The sequence below is a fragment of the Gekko japonicus genome, unplaced genomic scaffold, assembly GCF_001447785.1.
Source record: "Gekko japonicus isolate JY-2015 unplaced genomic scaffold, Gekko_japonicus_V1.1 scaffold56, whole genome shotgun sequence".
Taxonomy (NCBI): Eukaryota; Metazoa; Chordata; class Lepidosauria; order Squamata; family Gekkonidae; genus Gekko; species Gekko japonicus.
This window is the reverse complement of record NW_015169779.1, coordinates 2,171,433-2,198,328: the sequence shown is the minus strand read 5'-3', so window position 1 is coordinate 2,198,328 and position 26,896 is coordinate 2,171,433. Positions and strand designations below refer to the sequence as shown.

General features: G+C 47.6%; 1 protein-coding gene across 1 annotated transcript in view; it reads right to left on the bottom strand.

The window, feature by feature from the left end:
- The window catches only part of ANAPC4 (anaphase promoting complex subunit 4), a 53,059-nt gene that overhangs the window by 23,699 nt on the left and 2,464 nt on the right, over positions 1-26,896 (bottom strand). The window contains exons 3-16 of the mRNA XM_015416749.1: positions 25,463-25,568; positions 22,790-22,922; positions 19,712-19,786; positions 18,925-18,951; positions 18,727-18,771; positions 15,268-15,352; positions 14,141-14,251; positions 11,325-11,408; positions 9,961-10,047; positions 6,752-6,816; positions 6,617-6,659; positions 6,460-6,536; positions 2,791-2,891; positions 2,661-2,712 (exon numbers count right to left, since the gene is read on the bottom strand). Of these exons, the coding sequence (XP_015272235.1) occupies positions 2,661-2,712; positions 2,791-2,891; positions 6,460-6,536; positions 6,617-6,659; positions 6,752-6,816; positions 9,961-10,047; positions 11,325-11,408; positions 14,141-14,251; positions 15,268-15,352; positions 18,727-18,771; positions 18,925-18,951; positions 19,712-19,786; positions 22,790-22,922; positions 25,463-25,568 (1,091 nt within the window). The remainder of the gene's footprint in view (positions 1-2,660; positions 2,713-2,790; positions 2,892-6,459; positions 6,537-6,616; positions 6,660-6,751; positions 6,817-9,960; positions 10,048-11,324; positions 11,409-14,140; positions 14,252-15,267; positions 15,353-18,726; positions 18,772-18,924; positions 18,952-19,711; positions 19,787-22,789; positions 22,923-25,462; positions 25,569-26,896) is intronic.

The window sequence follows — 26,896 nt, the reverse complement described above, 5'->3', positions numbered from 1 at the left end:
ACGAAATGACCCCTGCTAGGATGAAAGGTAAAAGGAGCTGGGTGTGTTTAGCCTGGAGATGAGACAATTGAAAGGTGATATGATAACTGTCTTCAAATATTTGAAGGGCTGTCATATAGAGGGTGGAACGGAATTATTTTCTGCTGCCCCAGAAAGTCAGACCAGAACCAACAGATTGAAATTGTATCAAAAGAGTTTTCGGCTAAACTTTAGGAAGAACTTCCTCACAGTTAGAGCCGTTCCTCGGTGGAACAGGCTTCATCGGAATTTAGGTTATAAAGGCCAAACAGATCGACCATGACAAAATTACTAGATCAAAATGCAGAGTGCAGGGGGTTGGACTAGATGACCTGCAGCGTCCCTTCCAACGCTAACATTCTATGAAATATAAAAATACTATTTAATATGAAAAGCTTATCATGTATCTACCAAACACCTATTCAAAAGTAACTTAGAAGATGAAATTACCTAAGCATGAAAGACCAAAAATAATCACACTCATTACAAAAAAATTGTCCAGTTTTGGAAATAGCTGGATTATATCAACCATCTTCTTCTCTTAAGACGGGGACACCAACCAATATTTGACAGTCTATATGATGTGAACCGATGTAAATATTCCAAATATTTCAAACAGTCCATACAAAGTGAACCAATTTAAATTTCCCCAATGTGACGATTTGGGTCAGGGTTCTCGTAACTAGCCACTATGTATTTAGGAAGTTCATGAGAGGGAGGGCAGGAAGGGATGAGTTAGTGCTTGGTTCTCATGGCCCTTTCTTATATGTTAAGGGTAATGCTGATTGCCACTGTGGGGTCAGGAAGGAATTTTCCTCCAGGCCAAATTGGCCCAGGGATCCTGGAGGTGTTTTGCCTTCCCCTGGACATACAGCAGGGGTCACTAGGGGAGTGGGGGGTTTTTTCCTGCATTGTGCTAGATAGGGATGGGCATGAACCACATTTCTGCAGTTCGGTTCGTGGTTCCCATATGTACTGGGAAGTTGGTTCACGAACCGACCTGGTTCATATTGACTTATGAGCAATTTAAAATTTAAACCCCTACTTCCTGTTCCCCATGGCTTTTCACAGGGAGCAGAAAGCAGGGGTTTCTAAACAGCCGGGTGCTCAGCTGTTTTTCATGAAGAGCAAAAAGCAGGGGTAGAACACTGCTTTCTGCTCCTCAGAAACCACCACAAGCCACCATGAACTGCATCAAAATGCATAGACATTTGTGAACATAGCTTCGTGAACTACGAACTGCCCAAAATTCGTGACAAACTTTAGTTCATCAGTCCGTTCGTGCCCATCCCTAGTACAGGGGGTTGGACTAAATGATTATTAGGGGAGGATTTATAGGTGTGTTTACTTGCATTTCAGGGGGGGGGAAGTATACTAAAGAGGTTCCTAAAAATCTGTGTTCGCTTCACCTGTGGCTGAGTCAGTTATAATTGTGGAACAACAGGAATTTTAAAAAGAAAGAAAGAAACAAACAAGGAGGTTGAAATGGCCCGGGAGTAAGCCAAGCTGGCAGCCCCACAGGAGCCACCTAGCTCAGACCTGGCCAGCCATGCCAATGGGCATCAAGTTCATCCACTGCTCCCTCCCAGACTGCCACCAGTGGGCGATAGGTGATCCACCATCAATCATTCTCTGCTGACAGATATGAACCAAACAGCCCCTGCGGAAGTGGCTTGGCTCTTCCCACTCCTGGCCACCAGGGACTCCCCAGGAACTTTCCCACTAAGCAAAAGAGCAGCAAAAGGGCCAAAAGGCCTTTCTGCGCACCAGGGTACCAGAGGGCCAGCTCCGTCTTTAAAGGGTCCTTGACCCCTGCATCATTCCTGGCACCCGTGCAAGTAACGTAGGGACAGAGATGCTATGCTGTGGTACAGATATTGCAGGCACAGGGCCTAATGTGCAGGAACAATTCTACATCATGTTCTGAAAAATGTTCCTTTATTGCAGTGCTTTGGAGATTCAGTGCACTTCTTATAAGATATTCAAGTACCCCCTCGAAACAGAGAGTAGCATTACTCCGCATATTGTGGGCAGAGAGCGTTGGCTGGGAAAACTGCGGCTTGTCCTAATGTCACTTAGCGAATCCGTGACTGAGCTTTCAAGTCTGCACTCTTGGCCACCAGGCCGCACCATAGGCTTGCCAAGTCCCCCCCGGGGGGCGGGGAAAACCCTGCCCCAGAGGCCCGTTCCCCACCGCTGTCGGATCGGGTCCCGGGGGGAGCTCCACCCCGACGTGCACATCACCAGGAAGTGACGCGATCACGCGGGGCACGTTGGGGGCGGGGCCATGACCATCTGAGGGAAAACTCTATGGTGGGAAAACTCTATTTTGTGTGACGTGGATGCGGCGCGCGCGCTCCGGGAGCGAACCAGGAGTCTCCTGCTCCGGATCGAGGTAATACTTGGCAACCCTACTGCACCAGCTATCAGTAGGCAAGACGTTCCATAGCCCTAGGCAGAGTTACGCCCTTCCATGGTCTTAGAAAAGTATAACTGTAAAACATGGGAACGAGCAGCAGAAAATACATCTAGACTGCAGGCAACTGAAGACCACGCCTATATCATGCCAAGCTGGACAAACGCGGCAACTGAACAAGAGGGCATGCGCTCCTCTGCACATAACATCCTTGAATCATACATACTGAAGCAGCTCGTTTGCCTTCAGGATGAAGGAGCCCACGGCGGTAATCGCTTCTGCAAAGAGAGCCGACATTAATTTAGAGCCAGCCAAAGTTGCGATCCATCTTCGAGCCAGCGAGCCAGCGAGCGTACCTTCGATTCCCGTCACATCCAGTCCCAGAGACTCATATTTTTGTTTCCACGATGCCATTCCTTTCAACTCGCTTAAATGGTGCAACAAGGCCTCAGAGCCGCTGTCAAAGCAAGGCAGTAAAAGTGTTTCATGAAGGATGCAGCATTCTGCTAGATGGGGGGGAAATACTAAATGTACTTTAAAGAACAAAGTGTGAAAGACTTAGCGTTAGTTGCACAGCACACCACAAAATATTTATGTGCACTCTGACACACGCACAGAATTCCCACCCCAACATGCAAGTTTCCCCATTCATATCCCTAGAGGAATTAGCTTTGCCCAGACAGATATATCCTTGGATCAACACCCGCCCCCCATATAAATGGAAGTGGTCTTGTGCACATTATTTCTCATGATTGGGGTCATTATTTCTCCAGCACTACTCAGAAAATGAAATACTTTCTAGCAGAATTAAACAGAAAGTTCTTTAGGTTTAGCTGTATTTTGGTGACGCTTGTGCAGGAAAGCTTTCCACTGGATCGTGCCCTTGATCCATTATCAATCTAGTTACAGGTCTCTTTTGTGGCTGAAATGGTCTCGGTCACCCTGGCGTAGGACCAATGCCAGAAGACAAACGCGAGTGGGATCCTGTTGATTATCCTGGTTCAATATGATCCAAACATGGCGTCAACCTACTTGATTACCGGGTGGATTGGAGGGATGGCTTTGCAGGGGCTCCAGTCCTGCACCTGTCAGGTAGGAAGTGGACCTACAAGGTGGCTTCCTTGCCCACAGAATTTATACTAAAGGATCTAACAGTTTTCTATCTTGTCTCCTACGCCTGTAGCATCCACCCAAAACCAGTGGGTCAGGCTTTCTGGGTCAGAGGTCATCAATCTACCTTTAACATTCAGCTCTGTTTATCCTTTTTATCACAACCCAGTAAGGCAGGAGATAACCTGGACAGATACCTGGGGCCAGTGATGGAGATTAACATCCTCACAATGCAGTCTTAAGCAGAGTTAACCCCTCCAAAGTCCACTGAAGTCAAAGGGCTTAGAAGGATGTAACTCCGCTTAGGATGGCACCGTAAAACTCAATTCAGACAAGACTAAGACTGTAGATGGAAGAAGATCCGATTAACCTGAGAATCAGCAAGTCCCCTGTTCTGAACAGAGCTGCAGTTCCTGCTTGAAGGGTCACATGCACAGCACTGGGGATCCGGCACTACCTCTGCAATCTGAGGCAACAACTGTGAACAGGAGTCCCTTTTACCAACTTGAGTTTGGTGCACCAGCTGAAACTGGTCCTAGAAAAGGGTAGCTAGCGATCCTTGCAAACCTATATGGCTAGACTACTGTACATTGCTCTTTTTGGGGCTGCCTTTGAAGACTGTTCAGGAACTTCTATCATTTCAGAATACAGCCGCTTGGAAATCGTTTGAAGTGAGCACATTGGAAGCACATCGTGGCTAAAGATATGCACTAGCTCCTGAGCACAATTCAAGGTGTGGCTTTTCACTTGTGAAGCCCTGGGAGGGCTCTTTTTGTAGCAGGAACTCCTTTGCATATTAGGCCACACACCCCTAATGTAGCCAATCCTCCAAGAGCTTACAGAGCTCTTCTTACAGGGGCTACTGTAAGCTCTTGGAGGATCGGCTACATTAGGAGTGTGTCGCCTAATATGCAAAGGAGTTCCGGCTACAAAAAGAGCCCTGCCTGGGACAGTATAACTTAGGCAGCAGGTTCTTCTGCTTCAGCCCCCATTCAAATCCCCTGAGAGCAACTACAGAAAGTCTGCTTTCAGTTCCACCTTTGCTAGAGCGACGTTTGCTCAGGAACAGGCTAGCTTGGTTATCTTCAGTGGGCCTTTTTGGGATAGCAGGCAGAAAGCTGTGAAGCTTTGTCGGGAAACTGCCTGGTGGTTGTTGTTGTTTTAAACGCCTTGCTCTGCTCTTGCCAATCTGCAGTTTATAAGTGATTATTTTTATACTGTTTTGATTGACACTTTATTGTGTCGTTAGCTATCCTGAATGCTCCATGGTGCTATGCTTGGTGGGCTATATTTTTTAAAAGAAAACATGAAAAAGGTCCAAGAGGTTAGAGCTCCTTAGCTTGGAGAAGCAATGACTGAGGGGTGACATGACAGAGGTTTACAAAATTGTGCATGGGATGGAGAAGGCAGAAAGAGAAATACTTTCCTCCCTTTCTCACAATACAAGAACTCGATGGCACCTGAGTTTTGGCCACTGTGTGATACAGAGTGCTGGACTGAATGGGCCACTGGCCTGATCCAACATGGCTTCTCTTATGTTCTTAACTTTTGCATAACTAGACACTTATTCAATGACTCAGCCTAACCCAGGAGCTCCCTGGACAATCTGGGGAGCCAAAGTATTTTTCCTCCTTATGCAGTATGAGGAAGAATGCTTGTTTCATATCTATAACCATACATTAAAAATAAATGTTTGTTATTGTCTATATTTTGTTACAGCTGAAACCTTTCTCTTTTTTTAACATATCACATACTCCACTTTTGGCCGGATATGGACCTCCTCCATTTTATCCTCAGAACAAGAAGAAGAGAAGAGATTGGATTTATACCCCGCCTTTCACTACCCAAAGGAGTCTCAGAGCGACTTACAATCTCCTTTCCCTTCCCCTCCCCACAACAGACGTGAGGTAGGTGGGGCTGAGAGCTCTTTCAAGGACTGCCCTTGAGAGAACAGCTCTGAGAGAACTTGTGACTGACCCAAGGTCACACCAGCAGCTGCATGTGGAGGAGTGGGGAATCAAACCCAGTTCTCCCAGATTAGTGTCCACACCAATGCTCCCTCTAAGCTGTGGACTTTTGTGAACAAAAATTCTACTTTGTGAGCTGCTGGCATTAAAATTGTGAGCGAGCTACTTGGCTACTGCATAAATTAGTTTGCTCTGGAGCCATCCTTCCTGAGCTAAAGCAAAAATGTGTGAGCCGGAGGCTAAAAAACTGTGAGCTAGCTCACACTAACTCAGCTTAGAGGGAACACTGGTCCACACTCCTAACCATTTCACCAAACTGGCTCTCTGTGAGGCAGACACTGGCAGTCTTCAAGCAGCAGGTAGACGAACACTCGTCAGGGATGCTTTAAGCTGATCCTGCATTCCGCAGGGGGCTGGACTTAAATGGCCCCTTCCAGCTCTATGACTCTAGGTTAGGCTGAGAGTGCGTTACTGGCCAAAGGTAATCCAGCAAACTGCCATGCTGGAGACGGAATCTGGATCTCCACACTCTAACCCAAGGGTGTCAAACATGCGGCCCGGGGGCCGGATTAGGCCCCTGGAGGGTTTCCATCAGGCCCGCAGTGGAACTGGCTGTCTTCTGCTTCCAGCTGGGCTGATGCACCATCGCTTGCTTCGCCAGGGCATCTTAATCACTCAGCCATTTCATGTTTTAACCTGGGTCCTAGACTCAGAACTCTGAGCATGAGATTTCTGTGGTGAATGTCAAAAAATCAAAAGTAGTTTTAAGCTTAAAGAGCTAATGTCTCTGCTACCTGGCATTACCTTTTATGTCACACATGGCCCGGCCCAACAAGGTCTCATTTATGTCAGATATGGCCCTCCTAACAAATGAGTTCGACACCCCTGCTCTAACCACTCCCATCACATGGGCTGTTGTTGCACCTGAACACACTTCCTAAGACTTACCTCTGCAGATGACTTATGACAAGCTTCTGGATACTGGAATAGGAGGACTCCATGGACTGGCCGAGTTTTTTTAAGCCCTGTTGGAAGATAATAATGTTCTGACTGCTGTAGATTCCAAAGCATACCAGAAGAAAAATTTCCCAAGAAAAAAGTGTACCTTCACTGTTAACTGACTCATTAGCAGACCCTGAAGTTCAAGGCTAGGGAGGAAAAACAGTCAATGAAGGAGTCTCTTTTTTTCTGTCTGAAGGAAAGCGAGCCTGGCAAAAAGAGGGTCCTTTAGGACGCTTACCTTGCTTTGCCCCACAACAATAATTGCATGAATTCATCTTGCACAGATGTAGTGGTGTTCTTCTCCTATAAATCGGAAATCACCGGCATCAACACATTTATTTTTTAAAAATTCAACCCCATCTTTCAGCTTCACTGCCTTTCAGGTTGGCTCACAACCTCAATCCTGTTGGATCCTAATTACTCCCACCTGTGCAAGGGGAAGAGTTGCCATATACCCACTCCTGTGGCATACCTGAGGGACCACCTTTCCCCACGTGTTCCCCAGAGAGCACTGCATTCAGGGACGCAAAACCAGTTGGGCCCATCCATGCCCCAAGAATGCTAGGCTGGCAACAACCAGGGCCAGGGCCTTCTGGTGGAATGAGCTCCCGGAAGAGATCAGAGCCCTGCGGGACCTTTTACAGTTCCACAGGGCCCGCAAGACGGAGCTCTTCCACCAGGCGTTTGACTAAGGAGCCACATTATACACCAAGGAGTGTCCCTATACCCTGGCTTTACCATAGTTATATCCAGCCTGTGCTTGCCGCACAATAAGTGAGCGTACTGAGCTAGTGTGAAAGTACTGCAATCATACGGTCACCTAAGCTATATTAAAAATAACTCTGTTCTTGTTTACTCATCATGTTTCAGCGTTTTAGGCATATTTTAAATGATTGTTATCTATATGTTTATATGTTTTTGGAAGGTTTTAACTGTATTTTTATGATATGTTTGTAAGCCACCCTGTGCCTGCCGTGCCAGGGAGGCCAGGGTATAAAACTGAATCAATCAATCGATCAAATACCCTTTTACGCTTTGCCTGGGAGCTGCCATCTGATGGGCATCTGGCACTATGGCAGGAAGGGTGGCTGCAAAGGAGTTAGACTCCACTGATAGAAGCCCTTCCATCGGTAGAGAATGCTGGTGGAGCCAAGCCGCTGAGAACAACAAGACAACAAACTAAAACTACACCATAAGGCCAGTATTAAAAACGGGACCAATCCAAACACAGTGGGTGGAAGCTACTATTTGACTGAACAGACATAGAATCATAGAATCATGGAGTTGGAAGGGACCACTGGGGTAATCTAGTCCAACCCCTGCACAATGCAGGAAATTCGCAAATACCTCCCCCTCCACACCCGCAATGACCGCTGTTCCACGCCCAGAAGATGACAAAAAAACCTCCAGGATCTCCAGCCAAACTGGCCTGGGGAAAAACTGCTTCCTGACCCCATATAACCAATAAATAAAATAGTTTGCCAAGAGGCATGCAGTCGTGTCGGAGGGCCTTAGAGGATATGCAGCGTTCTGGTCATTTCAGTGCTACCACACTTTGAATTGGATCAGTGTAAAAATGGCACAGAGAGCAGCAGACCCAGGTCCAGGGCAAGTACATGAGGTCCCGGATCCACCATGTGCTTTCCCCACTGGAGTGGCTCACTGAGAAGCCATTACTGCTTTTAGCTCCCCATTTCTCCCTGCACCACAAAATAAAGTGGAACTCTGGGATATACAAGCAGAGCTCCACCCACCACAACACCAACTGGCAGAGACTCTGCAAATCTCAGAGATTTCTTTCAGATCTGCTACCCCAAAACTTTGAACTGGAAATGGTAAAGGCTAGGTACGATGGACGGGTTAGGTTCCACCTCTCCCTAGGAGTGACCAATGAAAGCGGATGGAATGTTAGAGAGACAGATGGAAAAGAGCAGGTAAGCGAGCAGTTGGGAGTTGGCAGCAAGAGAGTTTGGCTGAGGGTGTGTTTGGCTGAGGGAAATTGTGGAGAACAGCTGCTAAGAGCTGCCTGAAAAGAGGCAATCTATAACTAAGGATATCAACTGTGGGAACAGAGAAACAATTCAAAAAGTCAATTAGAAATGGAATGTTGTTAACACCTAGCTTGCTTTATTATTTACTTATTTAATTCATACCCTGCCCTCCCCGCCAGAGCAAGCTCAGGGCGGCTTACAGGCCCAATGGCATTATGACACGTTAAGACAGGAAAACGGTAAAAAAAAATTAGAATAATAAAAACAAATTCAGAAGGTGCTACTTTCTTTAATGTCATGTTCAAACTATATATAAAAATTAACTCCCAGTTGATTTAAACCTGTAGGCTGTGTGTCTCAGGGAAACACATATCCCCCTCCCACACACACCAGTTAAGATCTCAGTTTATATATGTTTGAGGATATGAATAAATGGTGGCGGTGTGCACGGCTTTTTTGTAGACAAAGTTCAGCAGGAACTCATTAGCATAATAGGCCACACCCAACAGCAGGAACTCAGTAGCATATTAGGCCACACCCCTGACAGCACAGCTTATTAGCATATTAGGCCGCACCCCCATGTTACCAGAAGTGTGGTCATCCAGCCACACCCACCTTTTGCTTCTTATTCTGTTTACCTTGTTTGTTGTCAAAACCCAGGGCCTTTTTTTGTAGCAGGAACTCCTTTGCATGTTAGGCCACACACCCCTAATGTAGCCAATCCTAATGAGTTCCTGCTGTTGGGTGTGGCCTATTATGCTAATGAGTTCCTGCTGGGCGTGGCCAACTTGGGAGCCAGCCGGAACTCCATTCCTGTGCGTTCCTGCCCAGAAATAGCCCTGGTGGTGTGTGCACAGAACAGTGTATGAGCCCCCAACCCCAATAACTCAGTGAAGTGTTTGAATGAGGACCTGTTGTTAAATGCGGCTGGGCTACCCTGTCTGCTGATGTCCCTGAGAGAGAAAGAAGGAGAGAGGAAGGGCCTGAGGTGCGAAACGGCCACGGCTTTCTACAAATTTTTAGAAGAGGACAAGAAGGGAGCAACGTGTGGCGCCTGACCTATGTGTGCCCTCAACCTGTGAGGGAGAGAGGTGTAGAGGGTGGTAGGCACGCTGTGGGAGGGGGAAAGGGGTGTCGCATTAGGGCTTCTGCACAGAAAGGTTCCCCAGGGATCTACTGAAGTTCCTTTTTCCCTGCCAAAGGGTTTGGTGGTGAGAATCAAAGGAAGCCAGTCTGTTTTCTCTTCACTTCCTGTTCTTTCAGCCCTTTGGATGATCCTAAGGATAGGACGTAGGTACATTAATGCTCCATTACCCTCTCGGAAGCCGCAAGTGTAAAATGGCCCCTTTGTCTACAACTAGGCCAGCGGCCCACTTTCATTCTTTAACCCAGGAAAGAAACACCACAACTATTAAAATAGTGATTGTACAACTTGTCCAAGGTTCCCCCCCCATACCTGTACAAATTTAGTTAGCCGTGAATCCATCTGCATGAGTATTTCTTCCCAAGCTTCACACATACACGTCAACGACAGCTTGATATACTACACAGAAAAAGTAAGCAATTCAGCCCTTTCCCCCCATAAGCAATTTACAGAAAGTATTCTGAAATTATGATTAAATTGGCCTTTTAATACTTTTTTTTTTTGCACCCCAGTAAAAACACACACACCGGTGCACAAAAGTTACAAGCACATCTTCAAAGCCATGTAAATGTATTATAAACTTACTGGAAGGCAGCAAGATTGCCCTTGGGGGGGAAATAATTCCTCACTCTTAAAGTATGAATTACATTAGCAAGGGACTTAAAGTGACTTTACAACCCCTTCTTAATGGGATTTACTTTCACGCAGGTATGCTTAGAACTGCAATAAGACAGTAATTTATTCCAGAACACCAGTGGACTTAAATACAGATGTGGCATTCTCGATAAGTAACAGACCAGGGCAAATATAACCCCCCCTGCTCTTAACCAGGGAGAAGAAAGCAGCAGTGAGCTGCAGATTTATATCACTCCTTGTTTCCCACTAGTACATATTCCCAGGACTCTTTCTGTAGAAAAAGCCCAGCAGGAACTCATTAGCATAACAGGCCACACCCAACAGCAGAAAATCATTAGCATATTGGGCCACACCCCTGACAGCACAGCTCATTAGCACATTAGGCCACACCCACATGTTCCCAGAAGTGTGGTCATCCAGCCACACCCACCTTTTGCTTCTTATTCTGTTTACCTTCTTTGTTGTCAAAACCCAGGGCTTTTTTTGTAGAAGGAACTCCTTTGCCTGTTAGGCCACACACCCCTAATGTAGCCAATCCTAATGAGTTTCTGCTGTTGGGTGTGGCCTATTATGCTAATGAGTTCCTGCTGGGCGTGGCCAACTCGGGAGCCAGCCGGAACTCCATTCCTGTGCGTTCCTTCCCAAAAATAGCCCTGCATATTCCCCTTCTCTTCACTTTGTTGTGGGGCAAACAGTAGTGACTTTGTCTAGTGACTTCACTGATATGTATTTGGATTAAACAGATCTTTGGTGGCCCACTAGGATTCTTCTAAGTGTCTGCCATGTTCTATCATTTCACGGATACTGGCGCCAACCAAGATTTCCTTTCAACAAGGAACGGCAAACCAGCTTCAAGCCTGGGTTACAGGGGGAACCCTAGCTTGCAGTGACTTTAGTTTGCACCAGAATACATTCAATTATAAGAACATGGTTACAGGCAAGGGGGAAAGGAAGAATTTGTGGCACAGACTGTGAAAAGCCCGTTCAGAAATGGAACAACATCCCACCACCACCAGGAAGAAGATATTTCAAGGCCGTACCTGCAGGAGAGTTGAAATGTGTGTGAATTTCCGAGCCATTCGAGTCACTTCAGGCAAATATGTTGAGAGCAGACTGGTGTCGAACTACAACAAAAGGCCAAACGTATGTACGACACAAGCATCAGCAGGGAAGCAGACACGTGCATCTTGACATTTTCTTATCTTTCTATCAGGATTTCACCTGCGTTTAAATTAAATTCTTGAATTTACCTCATCTGTACACCGCCTTTCTCCCTGGCATAGACCCAAGGCAGCTTACACCGTTCTCTCCCCTTTATCCTCACAGCAACCCTGTGAGGTAGGCTAGGCCGAGACATGGCATGCGTGGGGATTCAAACCCAGGTCTCCCAGTTTCAAGAAGCACTTTCTCAAGACTCTTTCGATCACATCCCTGGAGGACATCCAAAAATTCATCTAGCAAGGCAGTACGATACAGAGATATTTTAACCCGGGGCTTCGTTTATCACTCTTTAATTGTGCTCTTTACTTAATTGTGCTCTTTTATCACGCGTTGAGCTTTTAAAATCTATCTGGTATCCTGCCAGCAAATGACAGGCTTCCCAATTTGTCAGCCGGTCTTTTGGAAGGGATGAACGACAGTTTGTAAGCATAAAAATCTACTCAAAGGGGAGTGGAAAAAAGGGGTTGGAGCATCATCCTTCAGAAGAAAAGAGGTTGGAGATTACATCTGAGGGAACAGAAAGACAACACAAAGGGATCTCGTAACATTGAGAGCGGTGCCAAAAGCTTTTTTAAAAAAATTCTCCCTCTTACACGGCTGAAGCTCAGGATCAAAGGAAACAGATAGCAAGTTGGAGAGTATAATTAATGGGAAGAATACATTGCCTCAGGATGTTTTGATCGCTGCAGATTTGTTATAACACGGTGTCATGGTCCTAGGCCTATACTAGTGCGGCCTACAGGCTTCAGGGAAGCCTGTACTAGAGTAGCTGTCAGGGCCTACATTTCCCAGGTCACCCTTTGGACCCTGTGATTGGCTAACGGGGGATTTGGAAGGAAAATTTAAACCAATAGAATAGTAGAGGGCGTGGCCTGGAAAGAAGTGATAAAAGGCCTTGCCCAAAGTGGGAGGTGGTTCACTCCTAGGGAGCAGAGCTGGTGTGAAGCTGTTACAGATGGTGGGATAGGGTTGCCAACTCACTTTTTGCCGGGAGCGGGGAGCTCCCGACTGGCGTCCTCTTCGTGCGCGCGCGTGCGCCCCGCGTGCATCACCCGGAAGTGACGTCACACGCTGGGGGGGAGCGACGCCATTTGAGGGGAAAACAAAGAGTTTTCAAATGGCGTCGCCCCGCCCCCAGCATGTGACGTCACTTCCGGGTGACGCACGCGCGGGGGTGGGGTTTCCCCCGGGCCCCGATTCTGCGGGAGCGGGAATCGGGGCTCGAAACCGGGGGGAATTCCGCCCCCGGGGGATTTGGGACCCCTATGGTGGGATCCCTCATCCAAAAGGGGTGTATCAGCTGGAAGCCAAATACCTAGAGAAGGCTAGGTACAGTACAGTCAGACGCGTTAGGATTGCAAGACTAGATCTAATGGGTGGAAAGTACAAGGGAGTCGTTACCGGCTAAAGGAGAAACTTCCTAACTGTAAGAGTGGAATAGTCTACCTCGGGAGGTGGTGGATGCTCCTTCGCTGGACGTTTTCAAGTGGAGGCTGGATGACCATCTTTCAGGTATGTTGTAGGTATCTTTCAGTATACTCCTGCAGAGTGCAGGGGGTTGGACTAGATGACCTGCAAGGTCCCTTCCAACTCTAACCTTCTATGATTCTATGATTCTTATTTTGCTGGTTTACCTACCTTTACCGTGCTCATTTTTCCTACATGTTATTGAATTACAGTTGTTATTAAATCTCTTTAATAAAACTAGTTTGTTACTCTGCCTGGGTCTTCACGCCTCATTTAGTCACTTATAAGGGGAAACCTGTTGGAAAAGGAGTGTATAAAGGGGTCGGGTGGGTGCTCTGGGCCCTCCCGAGGAGACCCATACCAGAGTGGTGGCAGCCATTAGAGAGCTTTTCTAGCCACTGCCCGTGATTCATCATGATAGCTAAATTAAACCAATGGCATGCATCCAATCATCCACAGATTTCCCAAGGAAGGATTTTCCCGTTTCCCCCTCCTGCAGCAACCCATGGAGCCCTGGAATTTCATTCCAGGTCAGTGGAAACTGTTACCCCCTTTCCTACAGACATAACAGCCCTTTCATTGGAGGAACTGTGTGGCTGGTTACATGGGCACGAGAGACAGTGGGTTTGTCGATTGCCACCTAAAGAGCTCACGGGAGAGACGAAATCTGAACTCGGCACTCATTTGTCGCTCAGTCTCTTAAGAGGAGACAGAAGGCAGCCTTACAGCCCGTCTTATACAAAATGAGCCGTCATGGTGTAAATGGTTAAAGGGCCAGACTAGGATCTGAGAAACCCAGCTTCGAATCCCCACTCCTGCCATCATGAAGCTTGCTGGGTGACCTTGGGCCAGTCACACTCTCAGCCTCGCCTACCTCACAGGACAGGAGAACGACGTAAGCCACTCTAAATCCCCACTGGGCAGAATGGTGAGTTATACATACAGTAAACAAATAAAAATCGTCCCTGTGGCTGTCGCCAAATTTCTCTCAATTGCTATGGCTCTTCGTACAGCTGTTCAGAACCAATAGGCTGATGGTAGTAATTTTATCACCATCAAATTGTAACTGTGGCTTAGAAACAATCCGACACGCTCACTGCAGGGGATGAAATGACAACATGGGCTTCCAAAAACCATCACTGTGGGTTGTTCCACCAACTCTACTCACCTGGAAGTATGTTATTTCCGGCTCGCTCTCTGGAGACGCTTCGACTTTCGTAATAACAGATAACGATTTCAAGTCACTCGAGAGACATAAGGCGAGACAAGAACCAGCCACCTGGAGGAGCCCGAGGAAAAAGTTTTGGGGAAAAAAAATAAGCCTCACTTTCCCCCCACAGTAATTACAAAGAGATCATTTTGTGCTCATTTACTGTTATATTTTTTTTCCTGATCTCAGCAAGGAGACTCTAGTGTGGATGTATAGTAAATTGTGTTTAAAACAGTAAGCCATAGCTCATCATGGGCCCTGGCCACATGTGCCGGAAAACATGGGGGGGGAGGCGTGGCTATTTGCGCCATCGCATTCTGATCTGCCATTATGCGATCAGAGCGCCGGCGGAGCGCCGGTGCAATCACACCGAACGAGTCTGTCTGCAGCCCGTAGGAAACCATTTGCTAGTAGATCTTTACAGGTACTTTAACTGTGCATCTTCTGCGACACGCCACAGGTTGCCCACGGGTGCGCTATGCTTGCCAGATGTTGTGGTGTGATCGCGCCCCGAAAATCTGCCCAGCATTCATGCCTTTCACGTGGCCAATTCTCCGTGTGACTGGGGCCATGAGCAAACAAATGAGATTTGTATAAAAATTTGCAGGATATAAGATGGTGTGCATCAATGAGATGCCGGCTTTCCATTTTGTCACGGTTTCTGTGCCTCTAGAAACACAGTGATTGGGAAAACAGCAATAGCTTCCCTGAGCAGAGAGACCCAGCGACAGGGAGAACTGTTGCATTATGCCAGCCACACAGCTCTTAAGAAACAGAAGTCCCAACCAGGGGGAAAGGAGGTCCCTTATTTATTTATTTATTTATTTATTATTCGCATTTCTATCCCGCCCTCCCCGGAAGCTCAGTCTCTGCTCCTTTAGACATTTTTGACATGTCACTACGAAACTTCTAACAGCCAAAGAGTTCTCTGTGTTTTGCTTCTGCAAGACTGAATAATGCCCTTCAAAATCTCAGGCTTCCTGTTAACTGGGTATTAAGCACAAAGGTAAAATAAAAAAGGGTGCACTGAAAATCTCTTAGAGGAGGACATGGTACTGAAACATGGTAATTAAAGACCGACATACCCCAGTTACTGTGGCAATCTTATACATCCCATAAGCATAAATCTCAATAAAGCCAGAGTTGCTCCCAAGAACCAGAGCATTCAGCCTAAATAAAAACCACAAAAAGAAACTGATCAGTGTGCTTACCTATGAAGTAGGTGACACATTATATTAACATTAACATATACCACTTTTTATAGTCTATTGCCTTTCGTTACAGAGATATGCCTTTCCCCTTATATCTGCAAGGAAAAGGGTTAGACACTTTTAGACAAATGAAAGGAAATTTGGAGGATCTGATAGACTCATCGTTATAATGACATTCGATTATCATTTTTTTAAAAAAACCTGAAAAGCCCACAGTGGTGTGGGGAGAAGAATGGCAGGTGCTGAGGCACTGGAGCAGGGGAAACGCATGGAAACCTGTTATGTGAAAGCCCTGTGCCTACTGTGCTGTTTCTGCAGTAGCAACCGGGAAACTGAGCAATCTTATTCCCGTGTGGAAGCCACCACAGAAATGGGTGCACCGCAGAGAAACAAAGCAGCCCTCTGCACAAAGTTTACTGGCAATGCCTGAAATCTCTGTCTGTCCTTCTTTGCCAAGGAACCCCATATCTCAGGGATGTCAAACATAAGGCCTGGGAACCAGAACTAGCCCGTCCTGGGCTCTTATGCGGCTCACAAGCAACTAGTGCAAGGGAGAGACTGCTCAGGGGGAATGGGTGGAGCCACTTGGATTGTGGCTTCAGCATAGCAGAACAACCTCGCCTGTAGCAGTCAAGCAGCGTGGGAACATCTGCCTAGTCATGTACCCTGGCTCTCCAGTCTGCCCATATGGGTTTTCCTTCATAATCCCCCCCCCACCAGCCCATGAGGCCTTGCAGTGAAGATACACTAACTTGGAGTTTGCCAGCTGCTGCCCTTTATACCGTTTATATCTCTGGTACCTGGCATTACATTTTATGGCACACATGGCCCAGCCAAGTAACATTTGTGTCAGATCCGGCCCTCGTAACAAATGAGTTCGACACTGTAATGACGTCTTGTTTTGGTGTGTATGTTTCTTTAAATGTTTAGTGTGACTGCAGTAATATGAGAAGAGTGATAGAGGGAGATAAGTGTGATGTGATGGGCTAATGACTGAGAGTGTGGGAGGAGAGATGTCTCTGAGGTGATTCTGTGTTCTTGACGAGACAAGTGTGGAGGTTTTTCGGGGAGTCTGTATGACAGAGGAAGCAGTTGGAGTTTAGCCTGTGTGGCTATATGAGCAAGAGAGTTTAGCCTGTGTGGCTATATGAGCAAGAGAGTTTAGCCTGTGCTGTGTGGTTATGAGAAAGAGAGTTTAGCCTGTGTGGTTATGAGAAAGAGAGTTTAGCCTGTGTGGTTATGAGAAAGAGAGTTTAGACTGAGTGTCTAAGCCTGTCAGAGTTAAGTTTTGGTGTTTGAGAGATTGTGTGTGACACCAAGCTTTGTCAGTTATATTTTCCTTCTTCAACATCAGCTTAAAAATACCCAGAAACTTATTTTGTGCTTTTATAAATAAATCATTATTTGTTTAAACTTATCCCAGCAATCAGTACAGTCCTTCCTCAGGGCCACATAGTCCTCTGAAGCGCCCAGACACTGGGTCATTCTACCAAAATAGAGAGATTTGGAATGTTTAATTCCTGGTGGCAGCAGAAATCTACTAAGTTCACGTACACTGAGTGTGTTTTAAAGGAGAAACAGTCTCCCCAATAAGCAGGACGCCACAGACACCCTTGCCGTATCTGTTTCAGACACTCTCTGAAATATTTTGAGAACACATTCCTATCCTTTTTTAAAAACAGTAGGTCTACTGGACAAAGAAGTGCATATTTACGGGGCCCTTCAGTGGCATAGGCCTCGTACTTCTTTCCCCCCTCTGTACTCAGTTGTGAAATGCCCGAAAACAAGGGACGGGCACCTAATCCGAACGGTACCTTAAGTGCCAAAATGTAGCATTTTAATTTCCCCTATAGGAGTGAATGCCAACTAGGCTATAAGTCAGTGGGTGGGATTCAGCCACCTTTTCCACTCACATCTCACCCAGCTCCCCATATCATACGGCTTTCGTGTACCATGGTCCCCCACATAAACTTTCCGGGTGGTCAGAGAAGACCCTCCCTCCCTTTTTCATCAGCAAAAAAGCTGGTTGGATCCACCCCATCATGGTGTCACTTTACCTGTCCTCTTTTCTGGTGGCCCTAGCTTGATTCCAGAAAGCTAAGCTCACTAGAAGCAGAGAGGAGGCATCATACCTATCCAGCTTAGTATTGCCTGTCTACATCAGGGGTGGCCAAACTGCGGCTCGGGCGCCGCATGCGGCTCTTTCACACATATTGTGCGGCTCTCGAAGGGGTAGCTGGGAAAGCAAAGGGGAAGCATACTTTCTCTCCCTCCCTCCCTCTCTTCCAACCCCCTCCCTCCCATCTACTTGCTTTCTTGGTTCTCTGGCTCTCTCTCTTTCTTTCCACGTCTTTCATGCTTTCTTTCCACCTCTCTTTTTCTCTCTCTCTCTTAGACAAATACATATCATTAGCAAACAAATATCATTGGACACATAAATATCACTATCAATATGTTTCTACCCCTTCTGTTTTTATTTTTGGCAGGCTCATTTAACGTTAATAAAAAGCACATTTGCATATTTTAAATAAAAATGTGTGGGTGATATTTGTTCATATCTTGCAGCTCTCAAACATCTGATGTTTATTCTATGTGGCTCTAACCCTTTATTCTATGTGGCTCTAACCCTAACCCTTACCCTGAGCAAGTTTGGCCACCCCTGGTCTACATCACGGAGTTCTGGCCAAGGTTGTCCCCACATTTACTCCAGAGAGAACAGAGCCAGAATGAGGAAAACATGATACTCTGTACCAGGACTGGGAAAGCACAGTTGTTTTCAGGGGTACCGGCCTCGGGAAGGATGTGACACAGCACCACACAGCCACGTGAACCAACTCAAGGGTACAATCTCAACAGCCCAAAATAAGGCATCAATGAGAAAAGGTTTCTCCAGCAACAGCAAAGATTCTAAATGTTTTGAACTGCCTAGCTAGGGCTGTCAACGAGTTGGGTGTGTGCATTTTTAAATTCTGAAGAAAGCACAAGGTAACTTGCAGTTCAAGAGCTATCAGTCATGGCAGTCATGGTTAGAAGGAAAAGGAATTGAATTTTTCCCCTGTTTGCTATTACAATAGCACAGCAAAACCTGGAAAAATGCTTCCCATAAGTTGCAAACCTCTCCCATAGAGAGTGAGCAATGACTCGTGAAACCCCATGCCCAGCCACAAATTTTGTGTCTTTCAGGTGCTACTGGACTCTTGCTCTTTTCTATTAATCAACCAAAACTCACAGTAGTCCTTACAGACTTCAGCTACCTTGAACATATCTCCTTGCCTTTATTTGCTCAAAGTTTAACTTTAAAACAAATCAAACTTCATTAAACAAGCTACCTACCTGACATCACCCATGAGCTTCATAATTTCATCTGATTTTTCTTCACTAAAAAGAATATAAACACATAAATATATAAATATATATACACACACACGCGCACATATATATGTATACACACATATTTTATTTAAAAAATCAACAGCAAGAATTGTGTTTGTTCTCAAAGCCCAAGCAAGATAAAAGCAGAAAACGCATTACCTGAAAATTTTTGCGGTAGCACTGAAGCTGTGTTTAAAAAGAGAAAAGAAAAGAAGCACATTCCGTAATATTACCTATAAATGAACATCAGAAGAGCCCTGCTGGATCAGACCAGTAAGGGTCCGTCTAGTCCCGCATCCTGTCTCTCACACAGTGGCCACCCAGTTCCTCTGAAGGGTCAACAACAGGGCATAGAGGCCAAGGCCTTCCCCTGAGGTTGCCTCCTGGCTCTGAGATTCACAGGATTAGTGCCTCTTAATGCAGAGGTTCCCCTCAGTCACCATGGCTGCTTATAGCCATTGACAGACTTATCCTCCATGAATCTATCTAATCCCCTTTTAAAGCTGTCTAAAATGAACAAGACACCCAAGAATAACTGGTAATTAAGGTAAAAGAGCCCAGAGACTATCAAAAGACATCGGCTCAATGCACAAAAGCATTCCCCACTACGTGGTACTCCTGGGAAGTAGAGAAGACAGCCCGGAGGATATCCAACTACCATTAGTCTGCTCTGTTTGTGGCCAAGAAAACAGCCAAAACATATTAATTTTAAAAACATACATTCTTTCCACTTCTATCGCTTGGTAGCTTCCTAAATACTATTTAAAAAAACACCAACAACCAATAAAACTATATCCTGAACCTCCACCACATCTAGCACTGCAAATGCCCAAAGTCTATTAAAACCAATAGTTTTCCTTCCGGTGTTTCTTCTAGAGTCTAGGGGCCTCCACAGAGAAGGCCCTGCTGTGACCCACGTGATAACATTAAGGATCTTAACACTCACTTCTTTGGCAGTGCAGGCAGTTTAGGAAGGAGGAGGTTGGATTCATCCTCAGCATTAAAACACGAAGCAAGAACACTGAAATTAAAAACAGAGTGTCGCCAAGGTTATGGCTTTGTTTCCTGAGAAGACAAGTATGTATTTTAACAGAATAACTATATTCAGGGTCAAAGCACCATCTACATCCTGGGGGGGGACACCCCCCAGAGCCAGTTTGGTGTCGTGGTTAAGTTCGTGGACTCTAATCTGGGAGAACCGGGTTTGATTCCCCACTCCTCCACTTGTACACTTGGGCAAGCCATAGTTCTGTCAGAGCTGTTCTTGATAAAGAGCAGTTTCGCAGTTTCTGTCAAGAGTTCTCTCAGCCCCACCTACTTCACAGGGTGTCTGTTGTGGGGAGGGGGAGGGAAAGGAGTTTGTAAGCTGCTCTGAGACTCCTTTGGGTAGTGAAGGGTGGGGTATAAATCCAATGAGAGCTAGTTTGGTGTAGTGGTTATGTGCGCAGACTCTAATCTGGGAGAACCAGGTTTGATTCCCCACTCCTCCACTTGCCCCTTGCTGGATGACCTTGGGCAAGCCATAGTTCTGGCACAGCTATTCTTGAAAAAGAGCCGTTTCTGTCAGAGCTCTCTCAGCCCCACCTACCTCACAGGAAGTCTGTTGTGGGAAGAGGAAGGGAAAGGAGTTTGTAAGTCGTTCTGAGACTCCTCTGGGTAGTGAAGGGCGGAGTATAAATCCAATCTCTTCTTCTTCTTTCCATTTAAGAAAGGATATCAGGGTGTTTCCCCCCCCAGAATGTGGATAGTGCTTTATTATATTTAATAGTGCCTTCAGTTATCATCATCTTCTTCACGATGACTTAAATGCAAACATTAAATGTAAACTGCAGCATTACTCAGTGACAAGAGACCATTTCCAGCACTGCTTGTGAGACTGGCAGAGGTGGGACCATTCACAGTGCTGTTTCAGAAATTAGAGTGTCAGACGAAGTCAGTCTGGTGTCGTGGTGAAGTGCGCGGACTCTAATCTGGGAGAACCGGGTTTGAATCCCCACTCCTCCACATGCACCTGCTGGATGACCTTGGGCAAGCCGTAGTTCTGACAAGAGCTGTCCTTGAAAAAGAGCCGTTTCTGTCAGAGCTCTCTCAGCCCCACCTACCTCACAGGGTGTCTGTTGTGGGGAGGGGAAGGGAAAGGAGTCTGTAAGCCGCTCTGAGACTCCTTTGGGTAGTGAAGGGCGGGGTATAAATCCAATCTCTTCTTCTTCTCTTTCTCGAGGGGGCCCAGGCGGAAGCCCCGGCTCTGGCCACCTTGGACGAGTCCCACACTCGTAGACCCACCTACTTCCCAGGGTTATGTTAAGGGTGAAAACAGAGGAGAGGCGTGCAATCTAAGCCACTTCCGGTCCTCACCAGGGAGGCAAGCAAGGGTACAAATGAAGTAAATAAACCAACAGGATGCCATTTCTGTCACGTCCGGTCCCTCAGCTGGGATCTTGAGCTCTGGTGTTCTTTCAGAACTGGAGAGCAATAGAGAACTTTGGAAAAGGCACTGATGGAAAGAGAAGGCCCAAGAGGGGGGACCTTCCGACTACACTGGCTGAAGAGAAGAGGAGGAGGTTGGATTTATACCCCACCCTTCACTCTGAGTCTCAGAGTGGCTTGCGATCTCCTTTCCCTCCCCCTGCCCACAACGGACACCTTTGAGGTAGGTAGGGCTGAGGGAGCTCTTTCGAGGACTGCTCTTGAGAGAACAGCTCCGAGATAACTTGTGACTGACCCAAGGTCACACCAACAGCTGCATGTGGAGGAGTGGAGAATCAAACCCGGTTCCCCCAGATCAGAGTCTGCCGCTCTTAAGCACTACACCGGACTGCCCGTCTGTTTCTGAGTTCATTTCAAGGTGCTGGTTATGACCTTCAAAGCCATTCGCCACCTGGGACTGTCTCCTCCCACATGTCCCAGGGCGCCAACTACGGTCCTTAGGCAGCCATCTGCTGGCTATCCCACGACTTAGGGTGGCCTATCTGGCATCGACCAGAGCCCGGGCTTTTCCCATCGTTCCTCCATCTCTATGGATTGGGCTCCCTGAAGAGGTGAGAGGGGGCCCCACCTTGGAGATCTGCAAAAGGTACTGCACGGCCTACCTGTCTGCCAGGGGATTTTGAGGGGGATTTCAACGGCAGGCATCTTTTGGGGGTTTGAGTCGGGGGGGGGGGATCTGGGATTTGCCAGTCTATTTTTGGTTTTAAACGGAAAACGTTCTTAACTGTTCTGGCAAGCCGACTTCAGCCACAAGGAACGGCGGGATATAAATGTCAGAAGAAGTAGAAGAAGAGGAAGAAGAGAAAGAAGAGGAGGAGGAGGAGATTGGATTTATACCCTGCCCTTCACTACCCAAAGGAGTCTCGGAGCGGCTTACAGACTCCTTTCCCAACTTTCCAGAACTGCGGTGGGAGCTTCAAAATACACGTAAACTTTCAGTTTAGAAGAGCTTCTCTGCATCCACGGCCTGGAGACAATTGTTACCACAGAGAACATAAGAACATAAGAGATGCCAATGTTGGATCAGGCCAATGGCCCATCCAGTCCAACACTCTGTGTCACACAGTGGCCAGAAATACCAGTGCCATCAGGAGGTCCAGCAGTGGGGCCAGGACATTAGAAGCCCTCCCATCGTTGACCCCCCCAAGAGCATCACTTGCACCAGAATCCCTATCTATACCTTGTGGCTAATAGCCACTGATGGACCTCTGCTCCATATGCTTATCTAATTCCCTTTTGAAGCCGTCCATGCTTGTAGCCGCCACCACTTCCTGTGGCAGTGAATTCCATGTGTTAATCACTCTTTGGGTGAAGAAGTACTTCCTTTTATCCGTTCTAACCCGACCGCTCAGCAATTTCATGGAGTGCCCACGAGTTCTTGTATTGTGAGAAAGCGCGAAAAGTACCTCTTTCTCTACCTGCTCTTTCCCATGCATAATCTTTCCCTACCTGCTCTATCCCATGCATAATCTTATAAACCTTAGAACAGGCGAGTAGCTACCCACAAGCTCACTGGAGAGCGGATGCCAACGCTTACCTGCTTTCTTCTGTTACTTCCATCCAGTGCATGTAAGTGATTGGCGCATCCACGGAGAAGGAGTGCAGGCTTTCCGGCTTCTCCACGTCGCACAGGATAACTCTCTTCGTATCGGCGAGTCCAAAAGCCAGAACTGCAGAAAGAGCAGCAACCCGATGAAGCGTGCAGCACACAAGCCGAAGCACCTTTCTTATACGCCAAGCAACCAAAAAAGTTAAATAGAGCAATCACATTTTAGTTTTAAACATAATCTTGGTCGTAAACCAAATCCAGCACCTGCCACTCTTTATGCGGCAGACAGAGCTACGTTTTCAAAGGGCTGAGCATTCTTGTGAAAGAGTCAGTGAGGTGCAGCAGTCAGGGAACGGGATTTGGGGGAGACCTGAGTTCAAGTCTATCACAATGGTCTGGATGACTCTGGACCAGCCACTCTTAGCTAAACCTGCTGACCAAGACTGTTGTGAACATGAAAGAAAGCAATGGAGCCTCACGTATGCAGTCTTGAGCTCCTTAAAGGGAAAATGGGATGAAAATAAGATAGGAGTATTAGGTTGCGGTCACACGCGCCAGTTGAAGCGGAGGGGAAGCGAGGCTATTCCCTCCAGAGGGATTTGACCCACGGTTGCGAGATCACACAGCCCTTACTTGCTGCGGGCGCGGCCCGTCACTGTGTGATCAGACACAACCGTGGGTGAGTCAGGGGGCTCCCTATGGAGTTTGCGATGATGCACATACTGCAAAGCAGGGGGGAGGAACAACAGCACGGAGTCGGGATGGCCTGATCAGAACATCCCGATGGGACACGAGTGTGCTTGAGTGACCAGACAGGGGAAAGTCCGTCCGTGGCCTGTCGCAACCTGTTTACTACTGGATTTTCTCCGGTGTCTTTTGACTCCACTTCTGCGGTGGCGCAGCACGGGTTGCTGACGGCTGCGGGACGCTTCCCATATCTTGCTGTCTGATCGCGCCCTTTTGATCCGTTGGGCATTCGCGCCTATGTCGGATCTTCTGGTGCGTGTGATCACAGCCTTACTTCATTTATTGTCTGAAATCATAGCACCAAGCAGTGGACCCCAACCTTTTTGGGCCTGTGGGCACCTTCGGCATTCTCAAGCAGGGCAGTGGGCGCAACCACAAAATGGCTGCCATGGGAGGCGGGGCCAACCGCAAAATGGCTGTCACGAGAGGCAGAGCCACACTCAGAGTCCGATCAGATGGGCAGTTTAATCTACTGTTGCCCCGCCTCAAGCCAGGTTATTTTGTGGCAGAGAATCCTAACCAGACTCACCCGTTTTAGCACGCTTCAATGCCGTTTCACCCCTCCTTGCATGGCCAGATGTCAGAAACCAGGGAGTCAGCCTGTCGGCCATTTTTTTTAGAAGTTTGCCCTTAGGACCATGCCCAGAAGCACTCAGAAGCACCCCCAGTTCATGGGGCTGGCGGCCATTTTCTTTTTAAATTAAGCCCACAGAGCAATCGCAGAAGCAGTGAAGAGACTGCTGGGAAATGGAGTCCACTGCCATCCTCCCTCTAATCTTTTCCATTTACCCCTCCCCCAAACAATATTAAAAAGCCGCAGAACAGGGGTGTCTTTCTTTGAGAGTTTGTCAAAAGAAAACAAGGTTTTGAGCAGCCCCAAAGGGGGGGGGGAGCGTATATACAGTCAGGGCTATTTTTGGGCAGGAACGCACAGGAACGGAGTTCCGGCTGGCTCCCAAGTTGGCCACGCCCAGCAGGAACTCATTAGCATAATAGGCCACACCCAACAGCAGAAACTCATTAGGATTGGCTACATTCGGGGTGTGTGGCCTAACATGCAAAGGAGTTCCTGCTACAAAAAAAGCCCTGGGTTTTGACAACAAACAAGGTAGAGAATAAGAAGCAAAAGGTGGGTGTGGCTGGATGACCACACTTCTGGTAACATGGGGGTGTGGCCTCATATGACAATGAGCTGTGCTGTCAGGGGTGTGGCCTAATATGCTAATGTGTTTCTGCTGTTGGGGGTGGCCAGTTATGCTAATGAGTGCCTGCTGGGCTTTTTCTACAAAAAAAGCCCCGTATACAGTCATGCGATCCTTGCTAACTAGAGGGGGGGAATGGCGGCTGGAAAGCGAGAGCTCAGGGAGACCCGCCTGACGGCTTGGCTGCGCAACAGAGTGACCAGACGACAGGTAATCCATTTTTGAAGTGGCTCAGACCAGCAGGACCGGACTTTATCAGGTATCAAAGAAACACGGGGCAAGGGGAGTGGGGAATGGAACTCAGACGACTGGGGCACGGCGGACAGATGTTGCTGTCTGGTCGTGCCCTTTAAATCCAGAAGGGAACAGCCAGGGAAACGGATCAAATCGCCCGTGTGAATGTAGCCTCAGAGAGGGAGCCCACGTGCAGGGGACAAGAAGAGGGGTAATTAGAAACACGCACTGGGAAAGAGGTGTGAGAGAGAAGAAAACAAACCCTGTGGGGGCAGCTGCCACTGAAATACGGTTGCTTTAATCTGCAGAACTGATCTGGGCTTCAACAGCCAATCACAAGCCCAGGTGGGGCCAGAGCCCCAACTGGCCCCACCCAATTCCCAAAAACACTTGATGCGCACCAAGAAAGGTGTCGGCGGGCACCCACAAGGACCATGCTGGGGACCCCCGCCATAAAGCATCCGCCGTTGCACCTTACTTTTGCCATCTGGCCGCCACGCAAGGGCTGTTACTTCTTTCCCGGTGGTCTCACTCGGTGGCAAACTCCAGACTCGCTGGAAGTTTGCCAGTCGATGAAGTAAAACCTGAAAAGAGGGTGAGAAAGAGGTTTCCTTAAGCGAGAAAAACAAGCATAAGAGCACAACAGAGTGGCCAACGGTACAGGAGCACTGCTGAACTCGGGGTGTGAAAAGTACTGAAACTTACTAGCGATTTCAGCTCTCGTACTTTATTTCGACTCGGAACAAGACAAGAACTACCGGCTCTCAGGCTGGTTTATAAAGGCAAGCAACCCACACCCAAAACACACCCCCACACAAGTTATAGGTTATTTACAGTGGTCAAGAGTTCCATAGGCTCTCGGCCTGGAGCCTAGCCCTCCGATTGGAGCGGGCTAGGATCCGCTGGGCCCATTGTTCCTGAGAGTGAAGCTCGGCCGCTTCGCATGACCATGTGGTGACCAAGCCGCGCACGCGGTCGGAGCTTGATACATTACAGGGTGTGAGACGTTACACAGGGTGTCCAGTGAAAAACAGATCAAGTCTGTTGCTGGGTGCGAGAGACGGCACAATGTTGGCTTTACTGTGATTTTAAATAATGCTCTCTTGAAGGCTTCTCTGAAGAAAGGCAGGCGACTGCGCTTTGCAGGTAACGACCTGCAGGTGATCCCTGGCCCCAAAGACCAGGGCCGGGGCCTTTTCGCTCCTGGCCCCAACCTGGTGAAACTCTCTGCCTAATACCATCAGGGCCCCTGCAGGACCCGATGCAATTCCGCAAGGCCTGTAAGGCAGAGACGTTCCGCCAGACCGAGGACAGCAACAGTTCTCCATTGCAGCCGGCGCCCTCTTCTCTCCACCCCCCTCCCACTCTGAGCTTGCACTTCCTCCCCCCTGCCCGGAGGTCCAGGACTGGGATACGAATTCTAGAGATGCCATCTTGGACTTTTTAAATCCGGTTCTGAACCCTGTATTATAATTCTGCTTGTGATTAGAATGTGAACGGCCTCTACATTTGTTTTGTGGCTGTAAATCGCTCAGAGCCCTGCCTAGCAGGGATAGGGCAATTAATAAACCAAATTTTTTATTATTATTATTATTATTATTATTATTATTATTATTATTATTGATGGTGGTGGTGGTGGTGGTGATGATATAAATAACCAGGGGTCATTTCCTGCAGGAACGCACAGGAGCGGAGCTCCAGCAGTAAAGAGCCCAGGGGGCGGGCACATGCAACAAGCCCCACCCTCTGCTCCCAGCAGCCCTCAGTCAGAGCAAGAAGCAGCCAGGTAAGTTGCAGAGCCCCGCCCCAGCCCCAAAACAGTCCAGTGGCACCTTTAAGACCAAGTTTTATTCAGTTACAAGCTCTCCCTCCTCTGCAAGGACAGATCTGCGTGTCCCCCTCCCCAATAGCT